Source organism: Garra rufa, chromosome 14 (assembly GCF_049309525.1).
Source record: "Garra rufa chromosome 14, GarRuf1.0, whole genome shotgun sequence".
NCBI classification, from domain to species: domain Eukaryota; kingdom Metazoa; phylum Chordata; class Actinopteri; order Cypriniformes; family Cyprinidae; genus Garra; species Garra rufa.
The window spans coordinates 14,426,822-14,443,992 of record NC_133374.1 but is presented as its reverse complement, the minus strand read 5'-3'; the positions used below and the strand labels follow the sequence as shown (position 1 = coordinate 14,443,992).

The following is a 17,171-nucleotide window of genomic DNA, read 5'->3' as shown; positions in this document are numbered from 1 at the left end:
GACTCTAACCACCCCGTTTTATGTAAAAAAAAATTCGAGTTACGCTGCGTACTCATCAGCAGATGGGCTCTCCCTCCCGGTGCAGCAGAGTCGTGGCTCCCTTCGGTCGCAGTGGGAACCCTCCATCCGACGCTCGTTGCCTCGCAAGGGGGACTCTCCCTTCTGGTGCAGCAGAGCCGCAGCTCCCTTCGGAAGAAGTGAGAGTCCCTCCATCAATCGCCTATTTTATTGCCTATCCAGCATCGGACGGGGCTCTCCCTTCCGGTGCAGCAGGGCCGCGGCTCCCTTCGGTCACGGCGTGAGCCCTCCGTCTGTCATTCGGGTTACGCTGCGTACTCGACGGCGGATGGGCTCTCCCTGCCGGTGCAGCAGAGTCGCGGCTCCCTTCGGTTGCAGTGGGAGCCCTCCATCCAACGTGCCTCGCAAGGGGGACTCTCTCTTCCAGTGCAGCAGAGCCGCAGCTCCCTTCGGAAGAGGGTCCCTCCATCAATCGCCTTATCTTTATCGCCTATTCAGCATCGGACTGGGTTCTCCCTTCCGGTGCAGCAGAGCCGCGGCTCCCTTCGGTCGCAGCATGAGCCCTCCATCTGTCATTTGAGTTACGCTGCATACTCGACAGCGGGTGGGCTCTCCCTACCGGTGCAGCAGAGTCGCGGCTCCCTTCGTGGCAGTGGGAGCCCTCCATCCGACGCTGCCCTCAAGGGGGACTCTCCCTTCCGGTGCAGCAGAGCCGCAGCTCCCTTCGGACGCAGTGAGAGTCCCTTCATCAATCGCCTATTTTATTGCCTATCCAGCGTCGGACGGGGCTCTCCCTTCCGGTGCAGCAGGGCCGCAGCTCCCTTTGGTCGCAGTGTGAGCCCTCCGTCTGTCACACGAGTTACGCTGCGTACTCGACGGGGGACGGGCTCTCCCTCCCGGTGCAGCAGAGTCGCGGCCCCCTTCGGTTGCAGTAGGAGCCCTCCAGCCGACACACCAACCCTCGCCTCGCAAGGGGGACTCTTCCTTCGGGCGCAGCAGAGCCGCAGCTCCCTTCGGAAGCAGCAAGGGTCCCTCCATCAATCGCTTTATTTTTACATATTCAGCATCGGAATGGGCTCCCCCTCCCGGTGCAGCAGGGCCGCGGCTCCCTTCGGTCGCAGTGTGGGGCCTTCCGTCTGTCACACGAGTTACGCTGCGTACTCTGCAGCGGACAGACTCTCCCTCCCGGTGCAGCAGAGTCGCGGCTCCCTTCGGTAGCGTGGGGGCCCTCCATCCGACGCACCTCGCAAGGGGGACTCTCCCTTCCGGTGCAGCAGAGTCGCAGCTCCCTTCGGAAGGTGTTTTTCCCTCTGTTTTCTTGGTTTTTCCCTCTGTTACCCATATTTGGTCCCTCCTGTTCCTGTCCTCGTCATGTGCACTTATGCTGTATTCACGCCATTTCGTAATTACTGTAATTTCGAGATGACAACATGTGACATTCTACTCGGAGCTGTTTACATCCTCAGACTCGGAAATATGCTTTTTCATGGCAACACTATTAATGCCTAAACAGAGCCTATGTTGGTCAGGTGGTACAGCAGGCATGTGGTACAAGTCATAACTCTCAGAAGACTTCCAGTTCACAAGTTGTAATTGCAAGTTCTATGAAGACGTGAACACTTTTTACAAGTTGGAATCTCGTAATTACAGGAATTCCAATATGGCGTGAACGCACCTTAATTACCAATCACCTTCACCTGTCTTAGTGTCATTAGCTTGTCTTTATAAGTTGGTTTGTGTCTTGTATTCGTTGTCCGATCTCAAGGTTGTTTGATGTGTGTTCACCTACCTACTTGTCTGGATTACTTGTTTTGGATTTATTAAAAGAACTGTCCTTGAATTCTCATCTTCGTGCATTTCATTTACACACATCCATGACAGAAGGATATTTTTCCCTCAATGTTTTTTTTCTTTTGGTATTTTCTTTGCTGTTTTCTTATAATTTTTTAAGACGGCTGTCCCCCTAAGTACATTGGTGAGTTCCTCCTATGCTCTCAGCAGGCCACCCTTGACCAGTGGTCTCTTGTGGATTGTTTCTGGTGTGGTCTCGATGAGAGAGTCGTCAAACGAATGCCCCTGGCCGGGTCCGGGTGCCCCGATTACATTAACCTTACTTGGCTCCTCAGCAGATCCCATTTCTTCAACGCCAGATCCATTCAAGACCCAGAGCCCAGCCCACCATCCCCCCGACTCGTGAAGCCAGAGCACGAGCCCACCGCGGACAGAGAGCCAGAGCCGGTAGAGACAGAGCCATTGCAGAAAGTGAATCTTCCCTCCATCTGAGCCACCCTGGAATCCACTGATCGTCCTCCTCCTGGGACTCCGTCCTCCGCTGAAGTCTCATCCTTCATATAATTTCTGTTTCCATCCCTTATTTGCTTCCTAGTCCCCTTCATCCATCATTCCTTGTCTACGGCGCATTCCCTCTTCTGGGAGGGGAGAGTAATGTAACACCCCTTGGACTGTCTGTGTTGGTTTTTCCCTCTGTTGCCTATATTTGGTCCTTCTTGTTCCTGTCCTCGTCATGTGCACTAATTATATAATCACAAGATGCGAGCACATTGGTCATACACACCCATGTTTTCATAGAAAATGCATGAAAAATGCATTCTGTGTGAACAGCCCTTAAGGCTGTTCTCAGCGGGTTCAACAACCCTGAATGCCTGCTGATGCTCTGGAGCTCACATGTACAAAAACGTTGAAGCAAATTACAAGTAGGTGCTAAATGTGACACAACAAAAGTATTATTGGGATTGGTCCTAAGCCATGACGCTCACTATCAGAAATGCTGCAAGAGGGTTAATACAAACAGTAAAATGATTCCCTTGCCAGTAATGGTTGAATATTGCATGGCTGGAAATACCTCTCAGCCATCAGAATCAAAGACCAAAAATATATGTTTTGTTTTATTTTATTTTGTGAAAAAATATTAGAAGTGGAATATAATTTGCACCCCTTATTTTTTTATGTTTTTATTATTGTGTGTATGATTACATTTGATATACTTTTTGTTGTTATAATGTAATGATTTAGAAGTTAAGAACTACATGGTAATTTTGTCACTGTCCCTTGAGAATCTGCCTCATCTATGTTTCAGGCCATTGTCTTCATAATTTACATGTCAGATATAAACAGACACATGACCAGCACATCTCATTGTAAAGGGACAGAATGTACTTTAACAGTAGCCTGTGAAACAAGTGTGGCAGGTTTGCTTCTCTTTATTCTTCATTATAATTTTTTTCACTATCCAGTTATTGCTATTATTATAGTTATAGTATATACTATAATATTAAATGCAATATTTTCTACATACAGAAAAAAAGACTCATATCGAAGGACTGATATTCATCATGCCAGTGGGAAACGACAGCTTTATAAAGGATTTTGTTATAGTCGGCTTTCCTGGACTTCAGACTTATTACTACGGCCTCGTATCAGCACTTTTGTTTTTTGTTTATGTGTTTACATTGGTGGGAAATGCTGTATTTTTTACATTGTTTGTAACAACTAAGACCCTTCAGAAACCTGTATATTATTTCATTATAAATCTTGTTGTGTGCGATGTACTATTTAGCACTACAACATTACCGAAGATAATCAGCAGGTACTGGTTTCAAGATGGAACCATTTCATTCTTGGGTTGTTTTGTTCAGATGTTCTTTGTGCATTATTTTGGCAGTGTCTGTTCAGTTGTTCTAGCAGTAATTGCCATAGATCGTTATGCAGCTATTTGCTACCCGCTTCAATATCATAGCATCATGACAAACCAAAATGTACTCATTCTGTTCTTTGGCTCTTGGATTTTAGGTTTGTTAGGCCCGGTGGCAATGGTCATTCGAGCTTATCCTCTCCCTTACTGTGCAGAAAACACCATAATACACTGTTACTGTGATCATGTTTCCATTACAACACTGGCATGCACTGACAGATCACTGTATAGTATTCCAGCTCTCATCTATGCCTTTGTAATACTGTTGGTGCCCTTTGCTGTTATTATATTCTCTTACTGCTCCATCTTTCTAGCAGTTATGCAGATTTCAGGTTCTCAAGGAAGGATGAAGACTTTCTCCACCTGCAGTCCTCAGCTCATCATAATTGCTCTCTTTTTCCTACCCAGGTTATTTAATTATTTGTCTGGCAACATTGGTATAAAATTCAGCACTGATTTGCGATTAGTCATTATTATGATGTATAGCCTGTTGCCGCCCATGATCAACCCCCTTATTTACTGTTTGAGAACAGAAGAGGTCAAAAAGTTGCTAAGAAGACAATTTCAAAAGAAACAAATTGGTATTCCTTTACGGTTGGTTTGATGTGCTTTATTTAATGAGGTGGCCAGACTGTTGCTGTTGTCATAAGGTCCACAGCTCTAGATATCTCTACATAACAAAACATACACCATATTCCTGATTGACTAGACTGAATTCCAAGAACACTAACATAGGACTCCTGAAAATGGAATTTTATCTTCTGGAAATTAAGATATTTTGCCCCTTCTGCTGTAACATTATTTACGGTGCTAATAATATGTTGTAAACAATATGGTAGTTGTATAATGATATGCAGTAGGTAGGCCTAATGTTGGCACTCAGAAAAGGATTTTTTGCACTCTGCTGCTTAAATATACTTCAATCAATCATATACTGTACATCATATAAATCCGTATACATTCAGTACGCAATGTTATACAAACATAAAGATTAAAAATGTGAATGTCAAATCATTATGATTCAAGATGACCTCTGTGTTTAAGTGTAATTCGCACACTACAAAATTAGACTGCTATCATTTTGAACCTATATGCTGATATTTTTGTAGATGTATGGGCCTTTGTGTTTCCAGTCATAGTAAACTTTGTGGAGGTAAAAACATGTTAAAATGATTAAAGAATATTCCTTTGAGTTCCTTGTTAAAAGTTATAGCATGGGTTTGGAATATCATGAGGGTGAGTAAATAATGACAAAACTAGTTGTTCCTTCTGTTACTACCCCTAGAGGAACTGTGTCATCTGTATATCAGACCATGGTCTTCATAATTTACATGTCAGATATAAACAATCTGAGTCCAGCACATCTCAGTGTAAGGAGCAGAATGAACTTTAACAGTAGCTTGTGGAACAAGAGTGGCAGGTTGTTTCTCTTCTTTCTTTATTATTATTTGTTCAACTATCTAGCTATTATTATATAAGAATAGACAATTTTATTAGTATTTTATGTGGCATTATAAATTCAAAATACTGTTTTTAAGTGCATTTTTTTTGTGAAGTTGTAATTATTGTACTGATATTAAATACTTTTTCAAGCAGACACATAAAACATTTCTCTAAGGACTATTATTCATCATGTCAGTGAAAAACATCACCTTTGTAAAGGATTTTGTCATAGTTGGCTTTCCTGGACTTCAGCCTCATTACTATGGGCTCATATCAGCACTTCTGTTTTTTGTTTATGTTTGTACATTGGCTGGAAATGCTACATTTTTTATTTTGTTTGTAATGACTAAGAGCCTTCAGAAACCTGTTTATTATTGCATTATAAATCTAGTCTTGTGTGATGTACTATTTAGCACTACAACATTACCAAAGATAATCAGCAGGTACTGGTTTCAAGATGGAACCATTTCATTCTTGGGTTGTTTTATTCAGATGTTCTTTGTGCATTATTTAGGCGGTGTTGGTTCTTATGTTCTGGCTGTAATGGCTGTCGATCGCTATGCAGCAATTTGTTACCCGCTTCAATATCATAGTCTTATGACAAACCAAAATGTACTCAAACTGATTCTGGGCTGTTGGATTTTGGGTCTATTAGGTCCTTTAATGATGGCCATCCGAGCTTATCCTCTCCCTTACTGTGCAGAAAACACCATTATACACTGTTACTGTGATCATGTTTCCATCACAACACTGGCCTGCACTGACAGATCACTGTATAGTATTCCAGCCCTCATCAATGCTCTTGTAGTACTGCTTGGATCTCTTGCTGTTATTGTTTTCTCTTACTGCTCCATCTTTGTGGCAGTTATGCGAATTTCAAGCACTCGAGGAAGGATGAAGACTTTCTCCACCTGCAGTCCTCAGCTTATCATAATTGCTCTCTTTTTCCTACCCAGGTGTTTTATTTATTTGTCTGGCAACATTGGTATAAAGTTCAGCACTGATTTGCGATTAGTTATTGTTATGATGTATAGCCTCTTGCCACCCATGATCAACCCCCTCATTTATTGTTTAAGAACAGATGAGGTAAAAAAGATTTTAAGAAGTCAGTTTCAGAAGAGGAAAATTGGCATTTCTTTACATTTGCTTTGATCTGCTATATTTAATCAGTAAGACCACAATGTTGCAGAAAAATGGCTTATGCTGAACATATATATTATTTGTACACTGCAAATGAACATTTTCTGAATACTGATTAAAAGTTCTAAATGCACACCAGACAAATACTTTTTTTTGAACGCATGTGGAAGTCTCACGATAAAGTTATATTCTCATAGATGAAGTTGGATTCACTGTTGTTCTCAATCCAGCTCCCACACTTAGGCAGGCAATGACAACATCAACAGCAAAACCAGGAAAGAGAATATTTTTCACATTGTTATTCAATACATCACACATCTGCTGCCTTATTAAATTAAATTCATATTAGATGTAGCTTATATTAAATGCATAAAAGATATGGTCCGGCCTCAGAGGTGCTGACCTTCTTGACCTTTTCCAAATATTAAAATAAAGTCATTATTTTGATGTAATGTATCAAATTGTATGTGTGCTGTTATTTTTGTAGCTGCAGAGCACAAGATGTATGGCTCTTATAGTTACTTTATGGTGTGTTTGGTCCTTCTTTAGAGCTTGACGGGTGGATTTAGATTGACATGAAGGTGGGCACATAAGGACAGAATTATAGTTCTTGGGTAAACCATTTCTTTAAGAGATGTAGCAAATTTGACATTCTCATTCACATTAACAGTAACTGCTGGATTTGCTACAGTAATGTTCATCAAAGAGCCATAACTGTCAGCATCGGTTGATAAAAAAAAAAAATATATAGCAGGAAAATCAGGAAGGGCATTGAATCATCTAATTTTTTCGATTTCTTGATTAAGAGTGACATTTTACAGATTAGGAACTTCATGGTAATTGTCACTGTTCCTGGAGGAGCTGCATCATCTGTTTTTCAAGCCATTGTCTTCATAATTAAAATGTCAGATTTAACAAACTGAGATCAGCACATCTCAATGTAAGGAGCAGAATGTACTGTATGTAACAGTATCCTGTAATGCTATTGGTATACTGTGTGACAAGTGCGTTATAAAATCAAGAGACTTTTTCTGTTTTTGTTCAAGCTGTAAATTTTTGTGCTGCAAAAAGAAGATAAAAAGAGCAGACTGATATTCATCATGTCAGTGGGAAACATAAGTTCTTTAAAGGAGTTTGTGATAGTCGGCTTTTTCTCGACTTTAGCCTCATTACTATGGCCTCGTATCAGCACTTCTGTTTTTTGTTTATGTGTTTACGTTGGTGGGAAATGCTGTATTTTTACATATAAGGCTAAGAGCCTTCAGAGACCTGTATATTTCATTATAAATCTAGTTATGTGTGATGTTCTATTCAGCACTGCAACATTACTGAAGATAATACGCAGGTACTGGTTTAAAGCTGGAACAATTTCATTCTTGGGTTGTTTTGTTCAGATGTTTTTCATGCATTGTGGTGTTTGTTAAAATGTTTTGGTAGTAATGGCTATGGATCACTATGCAGCAATTTGTTAATAATTTGATGCAATACACTTGTTGTGTACATATATGTTTTTACGTTGTACTTATATTTTTAAAAATACCTGCGCGCAATTAGATCTGTAATTAATTTAAACCTACCCATATTACTAAACCTGACCCTGACCTTACTTACCTGTATCCCACCTCAATAGCAACAAAATATTGTTTTGCAATACAAAATGAACACAAAAATCATGCATTAATGAGACAGGACAAACTCCAAACAACATGTCAAATTGCGGGAGATGCCAGTCTTCAGTCTTGACAAACAGTAAATGTTTAAACACTTAGGCAGGCAATGACAACATCAACAGCAAAACCAGGAAATACATCTGCATCTTCAAATTAGTAACACTGTCTGATTGCAGTAATTGGCTTGGAGAGACTGGTTTAAAAGGAGAACAATGGATCATGAAAGAAAGAGAGAGACCAGCGAGAGAGACTTCGGGTGCCTCGTCACGCTGAGAGAGAAGCCACTTTGAGAACTTTATGTTGAGAAAAAAGTGAATAGTTTGGAAGGCGTTTGAATAAAGCTTGAGTCTCTATAATGCCAACCTGCCTCTTCCTTCTTTACACCACGTGTTGACTGTAAAACATAGTAGACTTTATTTATATGCATTTATGGTGTGATCACCACATTTCCGTGTCAATCCATGTTCATTTTTACAGCGAACAATGCGCTTTTACTTTAATTCAGTGCATGCAGTACAGCAAAAAATAGACTTGGGCCCGTATTCACAAAACATCTTAAGGCTGTCACAATCACCAGCTGGAGTGCCAGGCAGCCCCACTAGAGGGCACTCAAGTGTTTACCCTTTATGTTATGTGTTGTCTCAACCCACCATCCTTCACCCTTGTCTGTGTTCCCCATTGGTTGTTTCTGTCATGTGACCCCTAGTGTTTGGTATAAAGCCTTCCCTTCCCCCTCTGTCTGTACTGATCGTTGTTTAGTGTTTAAACCTTCCTAGTTCCTGTATTTTGTGTTTTTCGACCCTGGACTGTTTTCTTGTTTTTTTAATCTTGTCGCCCGCCCTGACCTTCACGTCTGTTTATTGGATTACTCTTTCGTATTTCCCTTGTTGTTCCTGTTTGCTGGTGTCCGACCCCTGCCTGTCTTGACTTCAACTTAATAAAGCTTTGCATATGGATCCACACGTCAGTCTCCAGTCCTCCAGTCCATTGTTACAAAGGCTAAAAGTAGCTCATAACTTGCCGATTTAGGAGAAAATCTTAAAAATAATGGGCGTGTCGGTCCTAAATTTAGGACTCATAAGTTTTTGCTCTAAGAGTGTTTCACAAAGCGTCTAATGCTAAAACTAGCTCCTAAATCTGTGCAACGTAAAGACTGACGCGTTCGCAAGGTCGCTTGGGTTTGTGAAATCACCCATTTCGCATGGCGGTGTGCACGGCTTCTCGAGTGAACTGTTCGCGTGTCACCCCATTGCTCACAAAAAAATTTAAAGCTGTTTTGGCTGAACAGGTACGCCTGTACAAACATCTCTATAATACATCAATGCGTGACCATAGAAATAGTCAGATGGCAAAAATTCATCGTGACCAGTATTGGAAAGGACAAAAACTTTTGCAAAAAAGTTTGTGAAACTGTACATTTACTGTTGTGTTGGTTTTACTGTTGAAGACTGCTGTAATAAAAATATTTCTTATAATTGCTTTTGTTAGTGTTTCACATTACTTATTTTCATAGGCGTAATTCACGGGTGGGATGAATGACTTCTCGCAGCACGGATGTACCTAATGCTGATGAAACATTCCTTTCAAATAAGGTGCTGACGCTGGAATCTGTATTTTTTTTCTGAAATCATGCTTAATGTTCGTTGCGATGTTAATTAGCGACGGAACTTCTCAATGCGGCTCGTGCTCAGTGTTCAAACGCGAGCACTTCAATCCCTCGCTTATCACTCATTACGGTTAAAAATCAAAACAAAATACACACAAATGTGTCTCTGATATAGGATCACTGATGAACATATTTAATTTTATTAAGGGATGAAAAAACGTTATGGCAGATTAGAATCGAAACCCTCTGACTCTTCTAACGAACATTCTACCATATCTATGCATTTATTCAGTGCAACATTTATCTCAAGGTTAATAACATATGATTAAAGTACATGTATAATAATAAAATTATCATGTTAAAAACTAGTTTAATGTCAATACATTATGTACACATGATCAGAGCCTGTAACCACAAAACATTTCATCTTACCACTAAAAGTTCTCCTTAATTGCAGTAAAAGTTTTTAGCTAAGAGTTTTCTCTTAAAACCTATTCACAAAGCTGCTGAGACAAACTTTTACTAAGGAATAGAGAGAAGTCTTAAAGGGATAGTTCACCCAAAAATGAAAATTTGATGTTTATCTGCTTACCCCCAATGCATCCAAGATGTAGGTGACTTTGTTTCCTCAGAAAAACACAAACAAAGATTTTTAATAAAAACCGGTGTTGTCTGCCAGCCTTATCATGGACCTGGATGGGCACCAAACCTCTAAAAGTAAACAAAAACATGCACAGACAAATCCAAATTACACCCTGCGGCTCGTGACGATACATTGATGTCCTAAGACACGAAACGATCGTTTTTTGTGAGAAACTGAACAGTATTTATATCATTTTTTACCGTTGATACACAGCCACGTCCATCTCTCCTGAGCACGAGTTTGGCATCAGTCACGTCACATGTGCACGCGCTCTAGCATAGAACAGCCAGTCGCTGTATGCATGCTGACATCATCCATAGTAACGAGGTCAACCCCCGCTCTTACTCTTATCTTAAGACTTCTCTCTACTGCTTAGTAAAAGTTTGTCTCAGTAGCTTTGTTAATAGGTTTTAAGAAAAAATTCTTAGCTAAAAACTTTTACTGCTATTTAAGAGAACTCTTAGTGGTAAGATAAAATGTTTTGTGAATATGGGCCCTGGTGCGGAAACGATCGTTGCACTGCCGCAAACGCACTGCTCCTGGAACGCACTGCCGGACCGCAACCGCGTGCAGTGTGAATGCTCTAATCCATTAACATGGGTGCGAAAAAAAAATACTCAGTGCATACGCACTGCAGACAGAGTACGTGTGAAACAGGCGTTACTCTAAACTATACCACACTGGTGCCGAAACCCGAGAGGAAATGGGAACGCCACCGCCATCATGTCAGTTCCGTCAAGTTTGCCGTTTACGGAGGTCATCCACTCATTCGTGGGCCTCCATCAAGAACACCATCAGGCACTGCTGGACATGAGGGAGGACCAGGAACGTAGGTTCCCTGCCTTCTGTCATTCTCTCTCTCCTCCCTTCCTCCACCTCCAAACCTATCCCTCTCTCTAGGTCACAAGTGAATCTCCCTCCTAGAAAGCAAACCGAAGGAGAAGTGGTCAGCCACCAGAATCCGCACCTGTTCCCCTTTCTCCACTCTCTCCACAGAAATTGCTTGACCCTCTTATCACCACTAGGGCTGTGGGGAAGTTTGGGCAGGCCTGCTGCCATTGTGGGGACCCAGGACACTTTATTGATTGTGTCCAATGATGGAGGTGGGGACACTGGTCAGGGTTCTGGATTCCCTGCAGGCTGCTCTCGATCAAGCTGGCCTGTATCAAATACCTGTGAGTATTAAAGGGGGTACTTATTGGGCTCTGGTGGATTCAAGATGTAACCAAACCTCGATCCATCAAAGCCTAATTCAGCCCGAGGTATTGGATAAAAGCTGCATGGTTAAGGTGATGTGTGTGCACAGGGATGTGGGGAAGTACCCTTTAACGTTTCTAGCCATCCAATTTCGGGGACAAAAGCATAATGTGGAGTCTGCAGTTAACCCGCAACTCAGGCATCCACTGATTTTGGGAACCAATTGGTTAGCTTTTAGTCACTTATTAGGGTATTTATGTGGGGATATCTCTTGGTAGAAGCAGGGAAGGGAGGTGATCGTGCAGACGAGAGAGGTGGAGCCATCCATCGACGGACAGCCCCTCTAATCTGCACGACCTCCTTCTTATCCATATTTTGCAATTTTAAAAGATAGGTTGTATCGATTGACCCAAGACACTCAGACAAAACAGGATAGAACTCAGTTATTGGTACCTAAAAGCCATCTGGAAATGCTTTTCCAGTCAGCTCATTGTAATCCTATGGCAGGACATTTGAAACAGGCAGTAACATTGAACCGTCTAATGGCCCGAGAATGTGCACAGGTGGTGCGCGGCTTGTCGTGAATGTCAGTTAGTGAATCCCCAGGCCTCCCCAAAAGCGCCATTGCGCCCTCTTCCGCTCATTCAGGTCTCCTTCGAGAGGATTGGTATGGACCTCATTGGGCCATTAGAACAGTCAGCACAGGGGCATCGCTTTGCATTAGTCCTAGTGGATTATGCAACCCGATACCCAGAGGCAGTAGCACTCCACAACATTTTGGCAAAAAGTGTGGCGGAAGCCCTCTTTCGTATAATCTCCCAGGTGGGAATTCCATCTGGTGGAACGATTTAATCACACTTTGAAAACCATGATTCGAAAGTTCGTTCATGGGGACGCCAAAAATTGGGACAAATGGCTGGAACCCCTTTTGTTTGCAGTAAATGAGGTCCTGCAAGCCTCCACAGGGTTTTCCCCCTTCGAGCTTCTCTATGGTCGTCAGCCCTGTGGAGTTTTGGGTGTCCTGAGGGGGGCTTGGGAGGACGGACCTTCAAATAGCAAAAACTAAACTTAGTATGTACTGGACCTGAGAACAAAACTCCACACCTTGGGGCGGCTCTCTATGGAGAATTTGTTACGGGCCCAGGACAGACAGAGCCGACTGTACAATCGGGGAACCAGACTATGTAATTTTGCACCAGGAAATAATACTTGTATTGCTCCCAACTTCTATCTCCAAGTTACTCGCCAAGTGGCAAGCACCCTTTGAGGTCACACGATGAGTGGGAGATCTCAATTAGTGTTAACTTGCCTTGCCTTGAATTGAAAGGACAGAGGTGGGGCACGTTAGACCTACCATCTGAACCTCCTAAAAAAATGGAGTGAGGTGGAACCGGTGATGCTGGCAATGGTGGTGAGTGGAGAGAAGGATCTCGGGCCAGCAGTAGGCACTAAAAACCAGTCTGGGGGAGATCGCCTCTTGCCCTCCCAGCTCACCGACGTCGCCAAGTTGCAAGCAGAGTTTGGGGACGTGTTCTCCCCCCTGCCTGGTCGAACTAATCTCATCCAGCACCACACTGAGACTGAGCTGGGTGTCGTGGTGCGCAGTCGGCCATATCGTTTACCGGAACACAAAAAAAGGTGGTTCAGGATGAATTAGAAGAGATGCTAGAGATGGGAGTAATAGAAGAATCCCACAGTGATTGGGCGAGCTCGATAGATTTAGTGCTCAAAACGGTCAGCTCAGTTCGGTTTTGTGTGGATTATCGCAAGGTGAATGCGGTGTCAAAATTCGACACCTATCCAATGCTGTCAGTTGATGAATTGCTTGATTGGCTAGGTACAGCTCACTTTTATTCGACACTGGACTTAACTAAAGAATATTGGCAGATCCCCTTTTTGCCCTTATCCAAAGAATAGACAGCCTTCACCACGCCTTTTGGATTACACCAATTTGTCACCCTTCCCTTCGGCTTGTTCGGGGCTCCAGCCACTTTTCAGCGTCTGATAGATCGGATCCTCTGATTGCATACCGCCTATGCTGCTGCCTATCTCGATGACATCATATGGTGCCTATGGGCTGTCCTGCGAAGGGCCGGGCTGACGGCCAACCCGAAGAAGTGTGCGGTTGGGTGGGTGGAGGTCAAGTATCTGGGCTTTCACTTAGGTAATGAGCGGGCGCATCCCCAAATTAATAAGATGGCAGCAGTTGCGACCTGTCCAATATCCAAGACCAAAATGGAGGTGAGGCAGTTCCTGGGGCTGGTGGGATTTTATAGAAGGTCTGTACCTAATTATTCAGACCTCACCAGCCCGCTGACTGACCTCACTAAAAAGGAAGCCACAGATCCGGTCCAGTGGAAGGAGCTGTGCCAGCAGGCTTTCACCCAGGTAAAGGCTGCTCTGTGTGGTGGGCCGCTGTTACATTCTCCTGACTTTTCTCTCCCTTTTTTACTGTAGACCAATGCGTCGGACAGGGGTTTTGGAGCGGTCCTGTCCCAGGACATGGAGGGTTAGGAACGCCTGGTGCTGTACATCAGTCATAAGCACTCTAAGAGAGAGACAATGTACAGCACCATCGAAAAGGAGTGCTTAGCGATCCGGTGGGTGGTTCCTACGTTATTATCTCCTGGGACAGGAGTTCACTCTCTGCTCAGACCACGCTCCCATGCAGTGGCTCCACCGCATGAAAGATACCAACGTGCAGATCACGTTGGTATCTGGCATTACATCCCTTTAAATTCCACAGGTGTTTCACAGGCCGGGGACACAGATGGCTGTAGCTGACTTTCTCTCCAGAAATGGAGGGGGGCTGCAGGAGAAAAAAAGTTAATTGTTTGGAAGGCGCCGGGAGCACAATTATTGTTTTTGTTTGAAAGTACTGTATAAAGCTTGAGTCTCTCTAACGCCGACCTGCCCTCTTCCTTCCTTACTCTGAACTATACCACACTCTTATAGTTACTTTATGGTGTGTTTGGTCCTTTTTTTTTAGGGATTGACGTGTTTAACATTGTGTTACATGTAAAAAAAATTATACTATATGGATTTGGATTGACATGAAGGTGGGTAAATAAGGACAGAATTATTATTTTTGGGTGAACAATTTCTTTATAAGATGTAGACAATTTGACGTCCTCATCCAACAGTAACTGCTGGATTTGCTACAGTAATGTTCATCAAAGAGCCATAACTGTCAGTGTCAGTTGATAAAAAAAAAAAAAGCTATAGCAGGAGAATCAGGAAGGGCATTGAATCATCTAATATTTTTAATTTCTTGATTAAGAATGACATTTTACAGATTAGGAACTTCATGGTAATTTTGCCATTGTCCCTGGAGGAGCAGCATCATCTATGTTTCAGGTCATTGTCTTCATAATTAACATGTCAGATATAAACAAACTGAGACCAGCACATCTCAGTGTAAGGAGCAGAGTGTATTTCAACAGTAGCCTTTGAAACAAGTGTGTCAGGTTTGCTTCTCTTTATCCTTCATTATAATTGACAATTGCTATAGTATGTTGTGTGACAAGTACTTTATAAAATCAAGAGACTTTTTTTGTTTGTTTCAAGCTGTACATTTTTGTGCTCCAGTTTCTTCATACAGAAGATGAAAAGAGTGGAGTGATTTCATCATGTCAGTGGGAAACATCAGTTCTGTAAAGGATTTTGTGATAGTCGGCTTTCCTGGACTTCAGCCTCATTACTATGGCCTCGTATCGGCACTTCTGTTTTTTGTTTATGTGTTTACATTGGTGGGAAATGCTGTATTTTTTACAGCATTTGTAATGACTAAGAACCTTCAGAGACCTGTATATTATTTCATTATAAATCTAGTTGTGTGTGATGTACTATTCAGCACTGCAACATTACCGAAGATAATCAGCAGGTATTGGTTTCAAGATGGAACAATTTCATTCTTGGGTTGTTTTGTTCAGATGTTCTTTGTGCATTATTTAGGTGGTGTTTGTTCAAATGTTCTGGTAGTTATGGCTATGGATCGCTATGCAGCAATTTGTTATCCGCTTCAATATCACAGTATCATTACAAACCGAAATGTATTCATTTTGATCCTTGGCTCTTGGATTTTGAGTTTAGCAGGGCCCTTAATGATAGTCATTCGAGCTTATCCTCTCCCTTACTGTGCAGAAAACACCATTATACACTGTTACTGTGATCATGTCTCTGTTACAACACTGACATGCACTGACAGATCACTTTATAGTATTCCAGCCCTTATTTATGCTCTTGTAGTACTAGTAGGTTCCTTTGCTCTTATTATATTCTCTTACTGCTCCATCTTTGTGGCAGTTATGCGAATTTCCAGCACTCAAGGAAGGATGAAGACTTTCTCCACCTGCAGTCCTCAGCTCATCATAATTGCTCTCTATTTTCTACCCAGGTGTCTTATTTATTTGTTTGGCAACATTGGTGTAAAGTATAGCACTGATTTGCGATTACTCATTGTTATGATGTATAACCTGCTACCACCCATGATAAACCCCGTCATTTATTGTTTGAGAACAGAAGAGGTAAAAAAGATTTTAAAAAGACTATTTCAAAAGAAACAAATTGGCATTCCTTTACAGTTGCTATAGCATGGTTTATTTACTGAGTTCAGCAAACTGTATGCTCTCTACTTTATTTTCCAGTAATTGTTTGTCCTAAATGTTGTGAGATTATGGATAATTGAATTATTAAAATTAAGTTGTTTAAATAAAAGCTGTTTCATTTTTACCAGTTGTAACATTTTTGCATAGTATCACTAAACAAGGTGCAAATTATTAAGGGTTTTGGGAGGTTCTGACCCATATGTTTACATAGATGCCTTATTAGTGACTGTTTCTATGAGTCGTTATATGCTAGTTATATGCCCATGAGCACTTGACAGCAAGTTGACTGTGCATCTGCAACCATAGTTATTCCCATGTGCGATCTGCAATAGACTGCAATAGACCATTTCAAAAGAAACTTACCTTTTTTACACTTAGAAGTAAAAAGGTAGCATATTTACCTTTAAATGATACATATCAATACCTTAAAGATAGGCTATATATTAGTACCTAACATAAAAATATATATTAGTGCATAAAGTGTCTATTTTAGTACATAAAGTGTACATATCACAGTGCAAAGTACCATAACAGTCGCAGTTTTGTGCCTAATTTTCCTGAGAGTGTAAGACACTTATCATTGTTAGATAATTCTGCATAAGAAATTAAAACATGTAAAAGTATCCGGATTCCACAGGAAAACCACAGAGTTGGCAACACTGCATGAAGTTTATCGCAAAACCCATCCATTTCTGCATGTTCTACAGACATTTGAGAAAGAGACGTGCATAAGATGTGCTCCATTTTTGCTTTTGGATCATTTCCAACAAATCTGTAGACATATGATTACAGCATTTTACAAGATTTCCAATTTGTAATGCGTTTTATTAACCTGCTGTCCCAGAAACTTTCTGGAACAACTTTTTAACTTGTGGTACTGAAAATGGTATTGTATCAAAGTTGCAAATTCCAGTTTCATGACAATCAAGAAACTCAAGAAAGAAACTAAATTGTTCATAAGATAATGATGCATTAATGAGAAAAGAGAGGCTCCAAACAACACGTCAAATTGTGGGAGGAGCCAGTCTTCAGCCTTAAAAAAAGTAACTGTAAAGCACTGTCAGATGGACACACAGAGATAAAGACATTTTTTGTTTGAGCATTAATGCAATGTGTGTTTGTGTGAATCTTCTCC

General features: G+C 41.7%; 3 protein-coding genes across 3 annotated transcripts; all 3 read left to right on the top strand.

Annotated features, from left to right (window-relative positions):
* Nucleotides 1–3,371: 3,371 nt before the first annotated feature.
* LOC141285388 (olfactory receptor 10A3-like) lies at nucleotides 3,372–4,334 on the top strand. Its single transcript, XM_073818402.1, has one exon. It carries the CDS (start codon nucleotides 3,372–3,374, stop codon nucleotides 4,332–4,334), a length of 963 nt encoding a protein of 320 aa, XP_073674503.1.
* Nucleotides 4,335–5,362: 1,028 nt separating this feature from the next.
* Nucleotides 5,363–6,325, top strand: LOC141285062 (olfactory receptor 1E16-like). Its single transcript, XM_073818101.1, has one exon. It carries the CDS (start codon nucleotides 5,363–5,365, stop codon nucleotides 6,323–6,325), a length of 963 nt encoding a protein of 320 aa, XP_073674202.1.
* An 8,733-nt stretch (nucleotides 6,326–15,058) lies between these two features.
* LOC141285165 (olfactory receptor 6N1-like) lies at nucleotides 15,059–16,021 on the top strand. The gene has a single exon (XM_073818216.1). The coding sequence runs from the start codon at nucleotides 15,059–15,061 to the stop codon at nucleotides 16,019–16,021; it is 963 nt and encodes a 320-aa protein (XP_073674317.1).
* The last annotated feature ends 1,150 nt before the right edge of the window (nucleotides 16,022–17,171 follow it).